The sequence below is a fragment of the Nicotiana sylvestris genome, chromosome 1 (assembly GCF_000393655.2).
Source record: "Nicotiana sylvestris chromosome 1, ASM39365v2, whole genome shotgun sequence".
NCBI lineage: Eukaryota > Viridiplantae > Streptophyta > Magnoliopsida > Solanales > Solanaceae > Nicotiana > Nicotiana sylvestris.
Window position 1 is genome coordinate 45,251,835 of NC_091057.1, and position 19,533 is coordinate 45,271,367.

At 35.8% G+C, this 19,533-nt stretch overlaps 1 protein-coding gene across 3 annotated transcripts; it reads right to left on the reverse strand.

Annotated features, from left to right (window-relative positions):
* Nucleotides 1-4,232: 4,232 nt before the first annotated feature.
* LOC104215042 (cysteine-tryptophan domain-containing zinc finger protein 3-like) lies at nucleotides 4,233-16,152 on the reverse strand. 3 transcript variants are annotated; one of them, XM_070150514.1, is made up of 13 exons: nucleotides 15,574-16,152; nucleotides 14,951-15,023; nucleotides 14,716-14,849; nucleotides 14,218-14,610; nucleotides 12,810-14,095; nucleotides 12,202-12,635; nucleotides 10,287-12,109; nucleotides 9,942-10,099; nucleotides 9,310-9,470; nucleotides 7,790-7,944; nucleotides 6,121-7,452; nucleotides 5,941-6,037; nucleotides 4,233-4,925 (listed from the first exon to the last, which is right to left on the reverse strand). In XM_070150514.1, the coding sequence occupies exons 1-11, from the start codon at nucleotides 15,703-15,705 to the stop codon at nucleotides 7,234-7,236; spliced, it is 4,968 nt and encodes a 1,655-aa protein (XP_070006615.1). In that variant the 5' UTR covers nucleotides 15,706-16,152; the 3' UTR covers nucleotides 4,233-4,925; nucleotides 5,941-6,037; nucleotides 6,121-7,233. The 3 variants fall into 3 exon arrangements, with proteins under 3 accessions (XP_070006615.1, XP_070006640.1, XP_009763085.1); XM_070150539.1 differs by having other exon boundaries at nucleotides 4,233-4,866; nucleotides 5,941-7,452; XM_009764783.2 differs by having other exon boundaries at nucleotides 5,941-7,452.
* Between the last annotated feature and the right edge of the window lie 3,381 nt (nucleotides 16,153-19,533).

Sequence of the window (19,533 nt, forward strand, 5' to 3'; positions counted from 1 at the left end):
ATTAAATTCAGAAAATGTCAAGTACTTATAGAGGGTAAAGAGTGACAAAATGATGTATCTCTGATTTTATTGTGTAGGTCCCTAGCTGATGCACTTTAATAAATTCTCAGTCATGCAAGTTCTATAGTCTAGAAATGTAGTAATATATAAACCAATAATTGCTTGCACTTCCATCCAATTACCAACATTCAATATGGATCATAGCATCAGCATCTTGAGTTCTGAGTACAATTCTTTCCAAATAGAAGAATTGTTTTTTTTTCTTTTCTTTCCCTTTTAGCTACTTTTTGTAATTTGTCTCTTCAAAAAATGAAAAGCATGTTAGTTTCATTGATTGAAGCAAAATACTTTCACTCCCCTGTTAAGTTGCATTAAGGGTTAATCAAACGAGAGGGAGGTCATGTGCACAAACCTTCTCACGTTCACGCGGAGCCCGTGGAAGGATCACACCTCAAGGGATATGATATAGTTAGCATATTCTGGCACAAGCGTTAGTAGTTTATTCCACGTCTCCATCTTGCCTTCCGATCGACAACTTATATCTATTTATTATAACATGTTCTTTCATGACAGGTAAGCCAACCTCTCGCGCGATTAATTTGATTTCGCACTAGATAGATCCGCTAAGAAGTAAAGTGCTCTACCCAATTCATTTTCAATGTTCGAACTAAAAATCTTTAATTAAGGATGGAAAGATTCTGACCATTATACCACAACCCTTGATAATTTGCCAAAGAACTGACAAATTCAATATGTCAAGACAAATTGGAAATTGGAATTGAATGTAATTGTTGGTACAGGTAATAATAGTACACTATGGCTGGTAAGAGTGACCAGCTTTGATGCATCTTTGATTTTTATTGTGTGGGTCCATAATTTATGCACTTTAATAGATTCAGTCATGCAAGTTCTATAATTGCTACCATTTCCATCCAATCACCAATATTCAAATGCAATATGTAACATAGCATCAGCATCTCAATAAATCAACTCTCTTCCTTTTTCTGCAAGGGTGGGTGAAAGAACATAAATTCTTAATTTAATGTGATTTGGCAGAATCAGTCCAAAAATATTAATAGAGAGGTCCAGGCCACGTTTCTAATGCCTCCAAAGCATGTTAGCTTGCGAACAACACATGGTTAATGAAAAACTTTGAATTTCAATTGATCCCTCTATTAGATTCTAATTAGAAATATCTTAAGAGAAAACGAGAAATCATTTGAATTCGAGGCAAAACCTTTATCTGCCGTTATAAAATTCTTCTACTCTAATTTCACAAAATTAAACGTCGGGAGATTGAGGAGTTAGTATTAATTCATGATGAAATTGTTGAAGCGCAGTGGCAGATCCACCCCTTTAAGAAGGAGTGACATGACACCCACTAAGATGATAAAAATTTTATGTACTTATGTTTAAATTTTCTTAAACTAGGTTAAATGTCTGATCTTGCCACCCGTGTCGTAAACTAGACAAAGGTGTCATGATTTGTAGATCTTTTTGAAAGTTTTTCTCGTGTGTATAATTCAAGTTGGAATTTTATCTTGAACCTTGTCCGACTATTCCTTTTCTTTGTGCTTTTTATTTTCTTTTGTCCCGGTGATTTTCCTTTTCGGTTACCCCCAATTTTCTATTTGTCGTTTTATTATTATTTTTTATATTTTTTGTTTCTATATTATATTATTTTATATGTGGTTTCTAGCAAGAACACTCAAAAAAAAGACTCCAAAACTTTAAAATTATATAAAATAAGCACTCCTCTTAATCTTAAATTTATGAGTTTTCTTCTTTCGAATTCGAAAAACTTGGGTCTTAATGGGAATTTTGGATTGAGATTAAAAAAAAATCATTTTTTTTATTATATCATAAAAATTTGTGTTATTCTATGGTTATTAAATATAATTTAAATCTCTTTACTATTAAATTATGATGAAAATTTCGTAAACATTTCTTAAAAATATGAGATTTATGATATTGATTTTTGGGAACTTGTAGTTAATTTAATTTTATAGTTATGGGGTATAATTTATTTATTGAAGATATTTTTTTAAATTTCATATTGATGTAATTCTCTTATTGAAGATGTTATTATATACTTGTGTAAATTTATTTTGAATATACAGAAAAAGATGTATTTTCCTAGTAAAAATATTAATTTTACTTGTATTGTTATAATAAAGGTGTGATTCCTTATTTAAAATGCTAATTACATTTATTTTTTATATGCCAGATGTAATTTTTATATTTACAAATAAAAACTACTCCACCTATTAGTTTGATCTGGTACGGGTAATAGTACAATGTGGCAGTCTCTAATGAAAAATGAAAGGAAATTGGTGGTAGGGGCCATGGCTGTGATTACAAGTTGATGTCTCCCATTTGTGCAGACCAAATCTAGTGAAGTTGTCATCATCTCCCCTTTGTCTTTCCCAGAGAGCTTTTTAAGCATACCCGTCCATACCCACATTTTTTGCATTAAACTACTACTACTACTAGCATTTGTGAGTGGCCAAATGCCCTTCTTTTTAGTAGCCATTTTAACGAAATATTTCTAACTTCAAAACCAATGAAGAAAGGCATAACTTGTACTTCCTTTCTTTTCTATTTTCCCTTTTCTTTTGTTGAAATAATGTAAATAAACTTTCCATGCGAGTGGCACGTTAGATGTGGGGTCATGTAGTGTCGTCCGTAAGATTTTATGCAAGCGACCGTAACCAAAAAGGAAGGTCGATAGCATAACACCTTGCACTCCATCAAGGAAAAACATGAGTTTAAAGATTGCTTTCCGTCCTAAATAGGAGTGCATGAAAATTTGACTTTGATGGCATGAGTAAACAAAACGGGTACCTGAGGCATTATTGATTGAACTTGATGAATGACACACCCCCATCAACCTATTGACGTAATTCAACGAATACATGAATTTGGATTTGAGACTCAGATTTTACTAAGGTTTTCACTTCCATCCCTAATTGTTGTTTACTTTGCATTATTTTTCAAACAGTTTAAATATATTTCAAGAAAAATTATGTATTAATCATAGTATTTGGCGAAGAAGATGATACTACGTAAAGCAATGTGTCTCTGCTACTGGAGCCACATGAATAGAATACCACTGATTTAGGGTTGAGAAGCAAGTTCCTCCATACTAAAACGACATGATATTTAGTACAGTAATTTTTACTTCACCGAAATTAGTTAATGAAAACGCAACTGGTAGCAACAGCCAGAGACCAATACGAGACGAGGTCAAGACTTAACCAATCAAATTGCGGCCTCTTAACCACTGGAATGTACTGAAGCAATTAATTCAGAAAGTAAAACACGAATATTAAACTGCAATATCATTTTTATTGTCTACTTTGGGTGAGTGGAAGGGGGGCTGGCTTTGTGAATGGAGAAAGAAAGCAAGAAAGGTAAAAGGAGAAGGAAAAAGGTGACCTCTGACTGAGTGCAACATTGGATTGAAAGATACATTCGACCAAATTGAGTTAACTGGGTTTGTTGCCTTCAGCATTTTGATTCACCAGACAACGCGTGACTCTCTTTACATTTTCTTCCACATTTGCCTTTTGGAACTTTCGTCCCAACTATGAAAAAAGAACACTTCTTGATTTGCAAACATTTTCTTTTCTTTTTGGTTTTTCTTTCTTCCTTTTTTCATCTTTTTTTTTTTTTTGGGTGACTAGAAGAATGTCTTGTTTTACTTCTATATTTTCTAGTCCACCTTGTGATGGTAAGGAATTTGGCACTAACTCAGACCCTGTATATTAATAACCAAAAAGTAAAAGACATGAAGACAGGATGCACCTAACCTCATTGAGTCCTACATGACTAGCATGCATATTAGTTATAATATATGTATAGTTCATGTATAATGTGTGTATTGATGTATAATCAACGTATAATCTATGTATACCAGCTAAAAAAAATAAACAATGAATCTGGCCGGCTATTAAAGTCAAACTTTGAAGTTCAACAATGGTACAGCCTATTGGCCAAAAAAGAAAAACAACACTTGGGATTCACTTCGTATTATGATTAAGTGCCTTAATGTTTCAAAAGATGTACCTTGGATAAGTTGCCAAATTCGAAGCCCGAGAGCCCTGTAACTTTCCAGCACTCTGAAATTCATATTAAGCAGACCAACTAAAAGAAATCCATTGACATGATTAGGAAAAGAGATTATAGGAAAACAGCCAATCCTTATACTTACAGCCAACAAAGAAAAGAGATTATAGGAATACAGTCAATCCTTATACTTACAGCCAAAATCCAATATGGAATTACAGATGTTAATTGAATCGCAGGCGTTTACAATCGTGCAAGCTACAAGTACAAAACCAAAACTAAAACCAAGTAGCCCAACATATGCTACAAATGTAACATCCAGTTGTGACCCAACTTGGATCTGTGTGGTGCAGTTTCACAAGGAAAATGTTACATTTGTCTATGATATGAGATTGATGAAGTAGTTGTTTCTTCAACTCAAGAAGAAAAAGGAATCCCAGGTACACCAAAATAAGCAGATACACGATGAATTCTCATAGTTTCTTTTTTTTTCCCCTCACTCTTGCCCTTCTCAAGCGTGGAGCAACATAACAAAATCTCCTCATTTATGCCAGCATGACTCAGTTGACATGTGCCAGTCAGACAAACAGCAAACTATAGCGCGAGACATCTCCGCGTTTAGACACAGCAGAGAAGTTGACAAGAATCCTTCTCAAAAGTTGAGATTCTGCATCAGGCCATCTCCAGGAAGCGCAACCAAGCTCTCATGCAAAGAAAGCTGCCTTTACTGGGGACTTGTTCCGCACATATAAATTTAGCTGGTAGAACATTCTTCGTCACTCATTACGTAGTACATACCTGTGGCAGTAAATCATCACTTTTTGTCCACCTCACCGTATCTTTCACTGCCTTAACCACTGTAATATGACGACTACATCAACAGGGCGCCAACAGAACATAAATAGTCTCACAAATCATCCTATTTCTATTACAAATTTACAATATCTACTCAATATTACTTCAAGCCACAAAGAACTCACTTCAGAACTAAATCTTCAAAACCATTTCATAAGCAAAACCATGTTTAAAGCCGTTCAGTTTTCCAGTGCAGAGAGCCCACATTTAATGGGCAACCACGATATCCCCTTTTACAAGGTAAATATTTGGGGTTATAACTTTTGCCATCCCAATTAAATCTGGAGCTTCCCTATCTTTCATCCACATAACTAGGAGTTGCAACAAGGACATGATAGAAGTAAGCAATTTGAGAGACTAGAGTTGATCGGAGTGATCTACCCCACCCCCACCCCCCACCCCAAGTGACAAATATCTTCATCCAAGATGCAGATTCCTTTTCACATGCCTACAGGGAAACTGTTTAGCAGTTGCATAATTGTATATCAGCACTTTGAGCAGAAAATGACTAAGAAACCATCAACCCAATCAGAGAAGGTTATCAGTTGTAAACATCAAAACGCTCTCATTTTTCCCTGGAAACTAAAGGTTCAAAAGGAAAAGCAAACCAGATCAAATCCAAAAATGAAAGCTACTCCCTGAGTAAAGATTGCTATATTATGAAACTAGCATCCATAACCTTCTATTCTCACATGTTTCGACAAGGCAATTCTGATCTGTTTTAATTTTGCTGCATCAAGTAATAATTGGACTAGAAACAAGAGTTACTTAGCTCACTAAACATCTCGATACACCACTATCAAGTCAGAAATGTAGCTTTAGGCACCAGAATATAATGCATTTGAGGTCAGCCTAATTCCTTCTCCAAAATAATGCATTTGGGGTCAGTCATTAAACAAGCAAACTTTTGCTGGCACGCAACACAGATTCAATTATTTATTTGTCATCTAAGCAGGCTAGAAACTTGAAATAAAATATCTAGTGAAAAGAGCAAAGGACCACTGATGGTAGCCTTACCTGTCGTGTCTTTCTGGAACACAGGGAGCAACCAGGATTTGACTGTGTCTCAGGAGAAACACATTTTCCAATTCGTTTACTGCACTAAACAGTTTTGCTGTTCCCCACAATAAGATCAGTTGAAAACTCACACAGGAAACATGGAAGGAAACAAAGGCAAGGTAATATGGTGCAACTTACAGCAAAACTTCAAGTTCTTCTGCAGCACTTTCTAAGATCAGCAGATTTAACGGATACCAGCTGTCCAAAAAATATGACCCACACCCAGCCTTCTCGGCTCATTTAGTAAAGAGAGCAAAAGCTGATTAGATAGACAAGAGGGGTTGCTCTGATGGTAAGCAACCCCCACTTCCAACCAAGAGGTTGTGAGTTCGAGTCTCCCCAAGAAACAGCCTCTCTACCCCAGGGTAGGGATAAGGTCTGCATACACACTACCCTACCCAGACCCCACTAAGTGGGATTATAATGAGTTGTTGTTGTTGTTGTTGTAGCAAAAGCTGATTAGATGTTGAAGATTGTAGGCATGCGGACATAAGTGACTAACTCCATGTTATACATTCCTTTCTTTTACCACAAAATTGCAATTCTCTAGCAATCTCCTCTTTTCTTTCTCTCGTTCTCTCCTCACTCTTTTTTTCTTTTTTTGGCAGAATTCCTTAGTAATCTGCTAAGTACATAATATAAATTTGTGAGACAGAATCAGTCGCTTATTTTCACCAGATAAAAAAACTTAAAAAAGAAGGAGAAAAAAGAATTAATGACGGATAATATAGTAAGTCCACTAAATTCCTCCACCAAAATTGTGCCTTGTGTTCAATTATAAAAAAAAATGAAGTATACGGCAACCCAAGGATCCAAGTACTCTAATAAAGGATGAATCATTGGGACTACATTGGAACTCATGTCTCCTTAGATATGTTACCTAATGCTCTCAATATTCATACTCCTATGTTTGACTATTCCCAACAGAAAGAACCTAATATTCAAAACTGGATCTTAAGAGAATTCCAAGTCTTATCCTTGAAGATTGAAACTTTATACACCTCTTGTCCCCAACCTGTAAATTTTAACGTTGAGCATGCTATGCCCTTATCATATACCAAAAAGTTGAATTCTCAAAAATTCATGAAATAGCAAATCAATCCCACTTTGTACACATGTACAGGAATATAACGCACTTAACAGCATGCCTCTTCACCAAATTGCACTGCAGGTCCTCACTTCCTTCTCATATCCAAGAGCCTGCTTGTGAATGGACAAAACAAGCAAAACCACATAGTATACAGGGTTGATTTAGCCTCTACTGCCACCAAAACCATTATGGTTAATTGCCTCAATAGCTTGCCGCACCAAACGTATTAGCTCCTCTACATCCTGGAAACTGAAGTCAATAACCCGTTTAACGGAAATGACAGCATCTTTATTCTCTGCCTCTCCAAGATTTGCAGTGGCAGCAGCAAAAGCATTCTGTGCTTTTTTAGAAGCCTCCATTGCAGAATTTACATCCTTTGTCTGCAAAATTTTACATCTTTTTAATTGCTTACCCTACAGAAATGGGCCAGCTAACACAGAAACAACACAAGAAATTAAACTATATGAAACTGATGGAACCTAAGCGCATCATTTCTTCACCCCCCCCCCCCCAAAAAAAAAATAATAATAATAATAATAAGGAAGTAAAGTTCATTTTCATAGTTTCCTCCAAAAATGAAGGAAGAAATCCCTCGACTCCTCCAGTATTCTGTAGTCATTTAACGTATAATAAAGGGAATAAGAACACTGTAAATATCCAACAAAAGTGTGAACTAGTCCCAATATGTCTGAAATCATAAACGAGTCAACAACTTACAAAGTCAAGCAGACGAACAAAACTAGGACGATTTCGAGGAGCAATAACATGATTTCCAGCATGAGAACCACTGCCTCTTGATAAAGCAGTCTTCTCTGCCACTGTCTGATTGTTTGTGTTATCAACATCAGATGCTGAAGATGAAGGAGATTCACCTGAATAAAAGCATGGGCTAAACATGATGCAACTACATAATATCGAGATTATCTGAACCAGAATCTCATTACAAACAACATAGGCAAAAACATATCCAAATTAAAGTGGGAAATTCACGCAAATGAAATTCACCTGAATAACATGTATGCACTAAACATGATGCAACAACTACATATATCGAGAATTTCTGGACGAGAATCACATTATAAGCACATAGATGCTAAAACATCACATAGATGCTAAAACATTTCTCGCAAGTGGGAAATTCATGTGAAGCTATGGTCTTCCATTAAAACAAAGCTAGACCACTATAAACCATGATGGCAAGATTCATAGATATGTCAATCGATATTCTATTCATACAATTATAACATTGTTAGATTTTAATTTTCAAGTCAAACTTTTTTCAGCTCCCGGCCCTGGGGCATTTTCTCCTATCTCTTTTTTTGTTTTAATTTTCCTGTTGCGTCTAAATTGTGTCTAAGCATTCGTTGCATATCAGTTCTTTAATCACAATAAAGCCCACTGGCAAGCACGGCCAAACTCATAACTGAAATTGGGTAAAACCCAGCCGCTCATGCTTGACGACTTCATTGTAGACTGAGTTATATCAATCAAAATTAAAGATGAAATTTCTTCTTAAAGTTTCAAATATTCATTCCCCACTTCCCTCCCAACACCTCTGAGATGTCTCGCTCACACATTTAAGCATAGTGCAGCTGCATGAATCAAGACTGGGTTTTTTCAACCAAGAAATCCACTATTTCCAGCTTCAAAACTTGGTCTTGATGGGGCCTGCCCCTCTATCTTTCTGCACTTAAATATCAGACTTGGTCACCAACTATGATAACTCGTGAGGTGTGTCTACCACACCTTTCGAGATGTCTACCTCTGCTGCTAAACCAACGCTGGGGGAATGTTTGAGTCAAGACTGTTATATTTAGGATGTCTTATTTTCCCCACTGGGATTTTTTTATTTTTTATTTTTTTTTTGAGAAAGGTAGCAGCCCACTTTGGAATTGTTTATCGCTGAAAATAATTGGCTTTTGGTTCGGATAACTCTTGTGGCCAAAGCTGATGCAAAATGCACATCTATGTAATTTCTCAGGGTGGGTTATCTTTTTAACCACATCTCGGTTAAGCAAATCCTTTTCAACTTATAATCACGCTACGTCTACGCTGAATGGTGTCTCTTTGAATGTGGATATAAAACAACAAAAGGAAAAAGAAAGAAAACTACCAAAAGTATCATCATGTTCCTGAGGTTTCGTTATACGGTTATGCTAACAACACACTGCTGGAAAGTTTGATGGCAATAAGACAAGAAACTCTTACGTCCAGTACTTCATGACAAAAAAACAGACCTTGAGGAGGAACTTGCAAACTTGCTTGCAGATCATGCCAAATTCTGCTCGAACTCATATTTTTGCAGAATACCACCCTCATGTATGCAACCTCCATACACTTATAGGCCAAAGCAGCAGTGGCAACTTCATCACGTTTCTCATATTCATGTGCACAAGTTCTGCAACATTATAAATATCCATTACAAAGCAGATAAAAAGAGCAGTCATCGAACAAGCAGTTATGAGATAGTTGTAACTAACTTCAGACTTGCTTAACCTGTATGGACAAGTTTACACAGAATATTCAACTTTGTCTGCACTAAACCGGGTTCTATGAAGAAATGAGTCATACCAAACTCTAAACTAGCGGACATTCAGCAGCCTTTACAGGAAAAAAATTAATTAAATAAACAATAGTTTCACTTATACAAATTATTTAACAGTAGTTTCTGCTGAGCAACAACTTGGCAAGGCAGAGGTTCTTCATAAAACGACACGGCCTTGAGCAAAACAGTAAACCAAAAGATAAACCTATCAGTTATAGTTTTGGGGAGCTGCAAGTTTGGAATTTTCCCCATAGAGAAAAGGTTAAATAAGTGCTTATGAAATGGTATATCTATCAGTATTGTAAAGTTTGAAGTTACACATACTCGCAAAGTTTGGCTGTGTTACTATAGATTTGTATTTGATTCATCTCCCCGTGTTTGCTACTTTCCCCATTTGAGTTTTCTAAAAGTGAAGCACCCTGAAGAAACTTCAATGCAGCTTGAAAATAAGCTTGATTATATTCAGCATGAAATCCAGAGTTCTGCAAATAGCTTTAATAATTAGGAAAACTAATACATGCACTGCACAAGGAGAAGGGATCATGATTTCTTCAGCAGAAAGTCAACTAGATAAAGCAGAGGCAGAGAAGAAATTAACTTTGGGAAATAGACCAGCAACAAGTTCTAATTGAGATAAAAATATAAGCTTAAAAGAGATATTAGTATAACCTTAAGACGATCAGCACAATCTCTAAGGTTTTCAGCTTCTTTCAGGACAGCAGAAGCAGTCTGACTTGAGGGCTCCCTTTTTGTAAGGGTGAGAGCACTGGGTTCCAAATGCCCCATGCTGTTGTGACTCACAGTTTGACAAACACCAGTGCCAGGATCTTTTAGCGTAGTTGACACTCTGGCACATACATCTTTAGAACTTCCTTTCTGGGAACCGGAAGCAGGTTTTCTGGTAACAACTGACGTGCCTTGTTTATCTTCAGCATGTGCACCAACTTGAGACCTTAAGTCCCTGGATTCTGACTGAGCTGATCTACCATTTGTTGCATTTCGGGCATCAATTTCCTGATGAGGTTTTTGTTTCGCAAGAACTTTTCCTTCCATACTACATACACTGTTCAATTTTGTATTTGATCCAACACCATCATGCTTTAATCGGTGCTCTCTCTTGCTATCACTACAACGCGTGGGATCTTTCTTGCTAACAATCTGATTGTTATTGAAAGATTTAGTACTGGAGTCGAGATAATTGTGGTCAACCTTTGAATTCAGGACTTCCTGGTTTCCCAGTAGATCAGAGATATTCCCTTCTACCCTTTGAGTATTAAAACCAGCATTCCCATCCTTTTCCTTAAATTGCAATGGAGAATCTTTGGCAGATTTATGTTCGTTAAGCATAGAAACGTGTTTCTTGCTCACTCTACCCTTGCCATCGAAGCTGTATGCAGCATGCTTCTCAGTCATGTAGGGGCTACGTTCCTCCAGAACATCAGCATGACTATTGTCCATATGGCTATTTCCAAACTCAGAAGAATGTCTAACACGGGATTCAATTTTTTCCCTGCCACTGGTACCCCGAGAATCTAGCACAGAATTTTCACAAGCCTCCGGATGAGGAACACCAGATTGTTTCCCCTTTATTGAGGTCCTAGATTTATCACTCTCAAAATCGCCATCCCTATCCAAATATTTTCTTGGACTTCCAACTGTTGGGTAATTATCTAATTTAGCATCATCTTTCCCTGAACCCTCCGTTCTTGCAGGTGAAGCCTTACTCGTGATGAACATCCTCATGGGGGATGAGGAAACAGACCCTACTGGTGAGCCTTTCACTTGGTGTTTCGCTCTACTTTTCCGGGAGTCAGAAACTTTTGAAGAGCTTGAAGTGGCAGCTGTTGATAACTGTTCAGATCCCAAATCCTTTTTCAATGAATCAATATCTTCCATCGTCAATCGAGACTGAACCTTCACTCTATACTTCTTTGTCTGACGTTCTCTCTCTACACTCCAATCTATAGGAGAATCCCTGGTTCCTGGTAGAACAATTTTAGTAACTGTACCTCTCGTTCTTGATTTTTCTTTACCCTTGCTAGCACTGGACTCCTTATTTTCAGTCTGAAACACCTTGGATTTCTTCTGTTTTCTGACTCCACTCTCACCGCTAACCGCTCTCACAAAAGCATTGGCATCACTGTCACCCAAGTGATTACCATTACTTTGCGAAGTCATCAGATAGTCTTCATCCCTCAATTTTCTTTTCTTTACAGAAATTTCCCTTCCATTATGAGTTTTTACATTAATTGAGTCATTATCCCTTGAATCCTGGACTCGGTTGCCATGCTTCTTTTCCAAAATTTGTAACCCTTCTGCCAGCCCAGGCTTTGTCTCCTTCAAATTACCACGTTCATGGTAGTCCTGGATACCTGTCCCTACTTCCCTAATTGTCACAAAAGCTTGGTCACTTTTTATTTTAATCTTTTTCAGATCCCTGTGATCGCACTGATCGGACTCCCTTTTGGATTTCTTTTTTGGCTTTTCATCACCTGCAAATATGTTATAATAGGAAGCAAGATAAATATCTATATACAGGTATGAGAGGAAGGAAGAAATGCCAGCCTGAAGATGAATACTATACCATTAGCCATGTGCTCCTTCCGTTTATTCAGATTTTTGCCAAGGACATCAGACGACTTAACTGGAATCTGCACAATGGATTTGCTAATTATGTTCGATTCACCAACATGTTGGTTCACATTCTTCAAACTTCTGCATTTAGCCGGCTCATGTTGCATGTTCAAGTTTGTGGTCAACACTGGACCATGATTGCTACTTGTGTTTGGTGTTTCTCTTAATTTGTGTTTCTTCTTTCCTCCATTAGCCACATAATCGAAACCCACATTCTGACTGCTGCCACCGAGCCCATGCATATCAGCTGAAATTACTCCAGCCGTATCTCTACCAGCATGATTTTGAAGGCTATTTAAGTTCTCAGGAAGAGGCATTTGGTACAAGGCATGGAGAGCTCTTGTTGTCTCCTCCTCACTAATGTCACAATTGTTCATTCCAGGCCTACAGAAATTAATTTTGATTTTGTAATCACTAAAATATAGCACTGCAGAAACTATCTACAGAGATGGATGACAAGGCAGAGTATCAGAGCATGTGTAAACCGATAAAAGAGACCCAAGACTTTGTATAAGCCACAAAAAGAGAGTTAAGATTTTAAAACTGCAGAAAACTTACAGCCAGTTCAACATGCTGCACATCCACCTGTCAGGCAGGTGCTCGGGTTTTGTACCATATGGCAGAAGGCGCCACTTCTGACATTTATCACAGGCGACCCAATCTTCTTCTATAACGACAGGAGCAACTGGTGGCTCAGTCCCAGAAGTCAGTTCCTTAGCACCCATGGCTGAATTATCCTTCATAGGGGTCGCAGATGCCACATGACTATCAACTTTTTTGCTCGGAACGTGTCTTGATTTAGCAGAAGATGAATGCTGTTTTATACGTGCCTCCAGTTTAGATTTCTTCAACTTAGCACCAGGAGGTCTCTCCAGAGAATCCAGTTGATTCGTGGTTTTCTCCAGCTGTGCGTCAAATAAATGAGCCATCCGGACATCCTTCTTAGAACTCTTCTTGTTCTTGAGAGTAGCAGAAACCCCTCTTACCTCTGCCACATCTGCAGCTGACTTCAGACCAAGTTGACGTTCTGTTAACTTCTTTTTGCCTTCAGATGATTGCTTCTCTGCGTGAGGCATCCTTGGTTGGTCAGGTTTATGGCTTGCAGCTTTCATAACAGCTTTCTTTCTCAGAGATACAGCCGCACTAGAGTCCCTCTCACTCTCGGAAATATCAGAATCAGCTCTAAATGAAGGGACGGATCTGCCGCATTTGCTCCTGCCACCTTCCTTGCTATCAAAAGAAGCATTTTTCTGAAAGCTTTTTAGCTGGAGTTCCACTGGATTACTTCTTACTTCCTGGTGATCATATTTGTCACCGACCACGTCAGATGAAGATTCAAACGAATCATCCTTATCCAAGTCACTACCAAACAATTGATCTTTAAGTCTATTGATCTCCCTTTTCTTCATTCGAATTTCCTTCACCGAGTCATGTATAGCTCCAGGTGCCCTACCAGCACCTTTCACTGACTGATGAGTATCACATACTAACTCAGGCACGACTCTCTGATTCAAGTCTTTTGAGAGGCAATGCGTGTTTTCCAGGCTCTCAATGCCCAAGTTTTTCTCAAAAAAGGAGATCGTGTCATTTCCGACCCCTGAATTCAGTTCCTCGGCATATTCACTCTTACCAACTGATTTAGTTTTCTTCCCTATCAAGACATCCCCATCCTCTATCCTGGACGTTGAACTATTGCCAGACATGACAGATTGAGGGTTAGTATCCTTTGCAGCAACCACAGGCTCATTCCCCGTGAAAAGTTTATCATTTCTAGACAAAGTCAATAACTTCTCATGGAGAGGTGAAAGCAGCAGGCCTCCAGCAACTGGGAAAGAAGTCATAGTCTGTTCCAACAGACGGGAATAAATAAAGGGAAAAAACGAAAAATTAACAAAGCACCAGATACTATTCTCTTTTTGGCTGTGTGGTAAAAGGGGAATTTTTAAGTAATAGAGAACTGGCTCACCTGAAGGATGCTGGCTGGAGAATCACAGGGAATTCCTTCAAACTTGGACAACATCTCACCACTTTCAGTAGGACTATTTTCCATTGACGAAGAGGGAGAAATAAGCCCAAGACTAGTGTGTAAAGCAGTACTCTTCTGGGCTGTCTTATCAGAACCAACTCTAATCCGAAGTTTGAATTTTCTCTGATCAGTTGGTTTAAGTGACTTATTCATAGAAACTTCATGTTTTACAGGGAACTTATTAGATTCTTGCGCAGAAAAGCATGGTCTGGCGGAATCATACCCACAAGGAACCCTTGAATCATGCAAGGTATGACCACTGCGAGAACCAGCTGTACTATTCCTCTGAGTTGAGGGAGGATCAGACACAGCCAAAGATTTCTGAGGAGGCCCCTGGACAGAAATGCAATCACCACACAAGGTAAACCAAATATTCCCAGGTCGATATAAGGTAGACAATATGGCATTCAACAAAAAAAAGACGAACTTTTGACAGACCTCGGAAACAAAATGGTTGGGTGATCTTGGTGTCCCTTGATTTTGAGATCTCTGTGGAGATCTTGGCTGAGATAGAATTGAAGGGGAGCGCTGATAAGTCGGTAAGAACGAACCATACCCGCCAAATTTTGCCCCTGCCAAAAGTAAAAGAAATGTAATCAGTCCATCTACATGGAGAAAGAGATACACAACTTTGTCTATGATCAATAATGGGCCTGATTAACAGCCTACTTACCCAAATTCTCAGCAGAAACGCCTCCTTCAAAATCTTTCTGAAAATGACCCAAAACACTTTGAAGTTTCTCATCCTTTGACACAGAAAACAATCAGTCATACTGTCATTGTTTTATGAAATAAATGGCAATAACCATTCATAATGTAGCATACACTTTAAACAAAGTATTGCAGAAAGTGGGGAAAGGCAGTCTTAAAGAGAATCTCTTTTTCTCTTACTTTTCTTATTGTTACCCTTCACTATTAGCAGAAATGATCCCAAATTTCATCAGTATAACTTGAAAGCAATATCTCTAGCACAATGTCCCAAAAAGTTCTCTTTTTTTGTCCTACCATAATTATTTGCCTGATTCAGTACATTCTTTACAGAATCACAGAACCATCTATAATGAATTTTGAATTAGTAAAGCCTAATCTTTTACCCAGAACATTGATAATCAACCAAGAACTTAACTACCAAAAACAAACTGCAACTATATTAAGCATTTCATGAACTGATTCTCAAAACTCAAAGTTCTTCTCTTTCACTTTAGTTCATCATAAAAGACACATAATCAAGAATGTTCAGATTATGAAATTTGAGTTCAACATATAGCAGAAACAAAAACAAAAAAGAACTCTTACAATGTAAGAGAGGGCTATGTCCGGGTCAATGCTTGAATTATCATCATCATCCTTGTTGTAATAACATGCTTCCCCTTCCTCAAGCTCATGTTCCTCCATCATTTGAGCCCTATTACTATTTCCCCAACTCATAAATAAAACCTAACCTTAAATTCCCAACCTTGTAACCCCAAAACCCTAACCCTAGCCCTAATTTGCCACCTATCCTAAAATCCAACATATCACTCACAATTCAAAAATCGAACTTCGACCCATTAAAATACTCACAAAACCCAGAAAGGAATTGCACTGTAACCTCTCCAACCTTCAAAATCAAAAACTACCATTGAACCTTCCTGATCATCTATGTATCTCACCTGTATATTTCAAGTAATTTTATCAAAAAATTCAACCAGCAAAATACTTTAAAATTAATTTTTAAATAAACCCCAAAAGATGAGTGTTGAAGAATCAATGTGTTGAAAAACCCAGCGATCGAATGGATTTTCGAATGTGATGTTCCGTTCTTCTGTTGTTGATGTGTATAACCAGAGGGGGCATACACAAAGAAAGAAAGAAAGAAAGAAAGGTTTTTTTTTCTTTTTTATTTTATTTTAGTTTCTTTTTAGGTCCCTTTTCTTTAATTCATCCGTCTTAATTGCACTATTTTTTTAATTTTGGTATTTTTTTTTACTCCTAGTTATTTCCTGACCAAGTAGTGAAGTTTCAGAAATTATAAAAATTTGGGGGAAAGAAATTGCAGTGGCGCGTTCAAATTGCGCGTTGAAATGAACTGTGAGTGCAAAATCCAGCAAGGAGCCAATGTGTCCAGAATCTACTACCATAAAATATAAAATATGTATTTTGGCCCCAAAAGAATATATGTTTTGCTAGGTTACTGCTTGTTTGGATGGTTGTTACTTAGAGGTAGTTTCGTAGAGCATATAAGAATAGCGTTGAATAAAGTGTATCGGTAATGTATGAATTAATAATACATGAATTAGTTATGCAGAGATTATTTTTTATCTATTGTTTGGTGTGGTGTATTAATAATTAAAATGCATTGTATAATTTTTTAGAAAATTAGTTATTTAGAAAATACCCTCCATATTGTTTAGTTTTAAGGGACTTTAAAGATAATTTTGTCCTTAACCAGGTTAATGCATGCATTAATGGCCTTAGTATTATTAATACCATGGTTTGCTATGTATTAGTTATACATAGTATAATACCGAATAGGTTATATAACTAATACTTGCACTAGTAATATATAGATTGAAAAAGTATACCCAAGGGATTAGTAATTCTCTGGTGCATCCTATTGTTACTTTAAATACAGTATTTGTTTTGATTGTTATTTAAATTTTATTGTATCGTATTATTAAATTCGTCGTTACCTTGTCTTTTTCTCTCATATTGCCCTTCATTATTATTAAATAATCTTATTTTATCCTTTGCACTATCTTTTTATATAATAATTCTATATCATACCATACTTTTTCTTTGTAATATTGTAAGTTTATTCTTCATATTGTTGACGTGTGACATCATGAAACGACGGCAAACGATACAATCTATCCAAGTATTGTATTCATCAAACGATATAATATAACATTATATAATACGATATAATACATTGTGAAACAATACATAACAACCATCCAAACAAGTTGTTAATGACATGAATTTGATTTATTCAAAATAAAAGAGACCATTTCAATGGGAAAACATGTTTTAGTAATAAGGAATAGTATTTATATTTAAAAGAAACAAAAAATGACTTTTTTGTTTTCTATTTGATCAAACATAAAAGGACCTTACTTGTTTTCTATTTGATCAAACATAAAAGGACCTTACTTCTACAGTAGTGTAGACTTGAAGTGACAAATTTGACTCGTGAATATAACTCGCACAATTTGTTGAAATATAGAGAGTTGTATAGAACATATATTCATTGACGGTTTAATTTGAAACAACTCAATTTTATTTGCCTAGTAACTATAGTATGGCTAATTACCAGTTGTAGCTATTGTTCCGTTGTTACTAGCTTGTATCACTTGTATTTAAACATGCAACAAGTATAACATGTGTCAATTGTATTCGCTCGCGCAACGAATACAAACTGTGCCAATTGTATTCGTTCGCGCAATTATATTCATTTGTATCAACTGTAACCAAGGCGAGTGTATACAAAAGATACAACTTCTATCGAATGTATACATATGTATATATAAAGAATACAACCTTTATCAAGTGTATTTGTATCGACTATATTCATACGCGCAATGAATACAACCAAGGCGAATATAGAAATACAAAAAAATAAAATGCTCTTGATGAGAGTTGAACTCAACACCTCCGCTAACTAAATGGACTCCTACCCAACTAAGCTACGAAAGCTTGTTGCTCTCTCATTTCAGTTAAAAACAATTAATCTATTGTTTCATGAATTTGCTAAAAAAATCAAATATAACTACGATGGTAAATTTGCTAAAAGTATAGCTATGAATGGTAAATACAATGTATATGTTTGACTTGTCGCATAATTTTTCCTATTATGATAACCCATTTTATGCTATCCAAGTTTATCCCAACCGGCCCAATTAACGTCTCCTAAAGTAGGCATTTAAATTGAATAATTAACCTGAATAGTCGTCTATATTCTCTTAAACTAAAAATAGCTGGCAAATACATAATTTATGTATAATTCATGTATAATATGTGTATAATTAATGTATAATCTATTGTATACTTGCTAGAAAAAATAAACCGTAAATCTGACTGGTTATTTGTGTAACAATCCATTCAACTATGATTATTTTGAGTCCATAAAAGTTTGGATTATATTCCTAATTCAAAACATAGTAGTCTAAAAACGTGTTATGTGGCAAAACTGAATTAAGTCTTGAAGTTTAATTACATGGAAAAAGTGCAAATATACCCAATTTTGAGGCAACCATTGAGGTCATACTCGTTGGGCAAAAACATTTACAAGATTACCTACTTTAGGATCTACTTCACACTAGGGGTATAAAGTTGGAAAAATTTTCGTATGAAGTTGTTAACTTTAAACATAAAACTAGTGAACTTATCTGCGCGAAGCGCGATTATAAAAATACATTTGATTTATAAATAATTATTTTAGAAATTTAATTGAAATAAAAGAGATAAAATTTTGACGTACATATATAAATAAAAAAACAAATACTACATATTGATTGAGGTTAGATGGACAATAATTTTCATAATCTGATTCTTTTAAGAAATGAAAAAAATATATAAGAAAAAAATTCACTTGTATATGTGTTTATGTATGCACACCTTATTCCCTTAGTCTAACGCATATCTAAAATATACTCATTCTTTTATTAGACAGTACAACTTTAGTTTTTCATCTCTTTTTTAAAAAAAAAAAAAAAATTGCTATGCAAATCATATAATTTGAAATGAATGCAAGGCAACTCAAAAGGAAAAAAGAAAAAGTATTGATTGTATTCCCAATATCTATTTTTTTTCCTATTCTTTTTCCTTTTTCAACTTTTTTTTTTTTTTTTGAATCTGCTCAATCATTGTTGATTTCTTTCCTCTTCCCCCTCTTAATTCATCTATTTTAGAAAACCCTTTAAATCTCGATTTTCCTCGACAAATTATAAGAATTACAATTTAAGTAATATACATTGGTAGTTAATTTTTTTTTTTTATATTATCAGGTTACCTAAAAAATATTTCTACATGTGATTTAACATAAAAAAGAATTTATAATTTGACAAAAATATATATTATTTGCTTATTTGCTACAATAGGTAAATATGATATGATATTGCAAACTAAATTTTTATACATCATCAATGTATATAAGTAGAATAAAACACTTTGCTCCCTTCTTCATAGTATTTACAAATCTCTAATTTTTTCTACTAATTCTCTACAAAATTTTCAAAAAGTTTGCTTCTTTCTCTTTCAATGTTCCCATCGCCAATC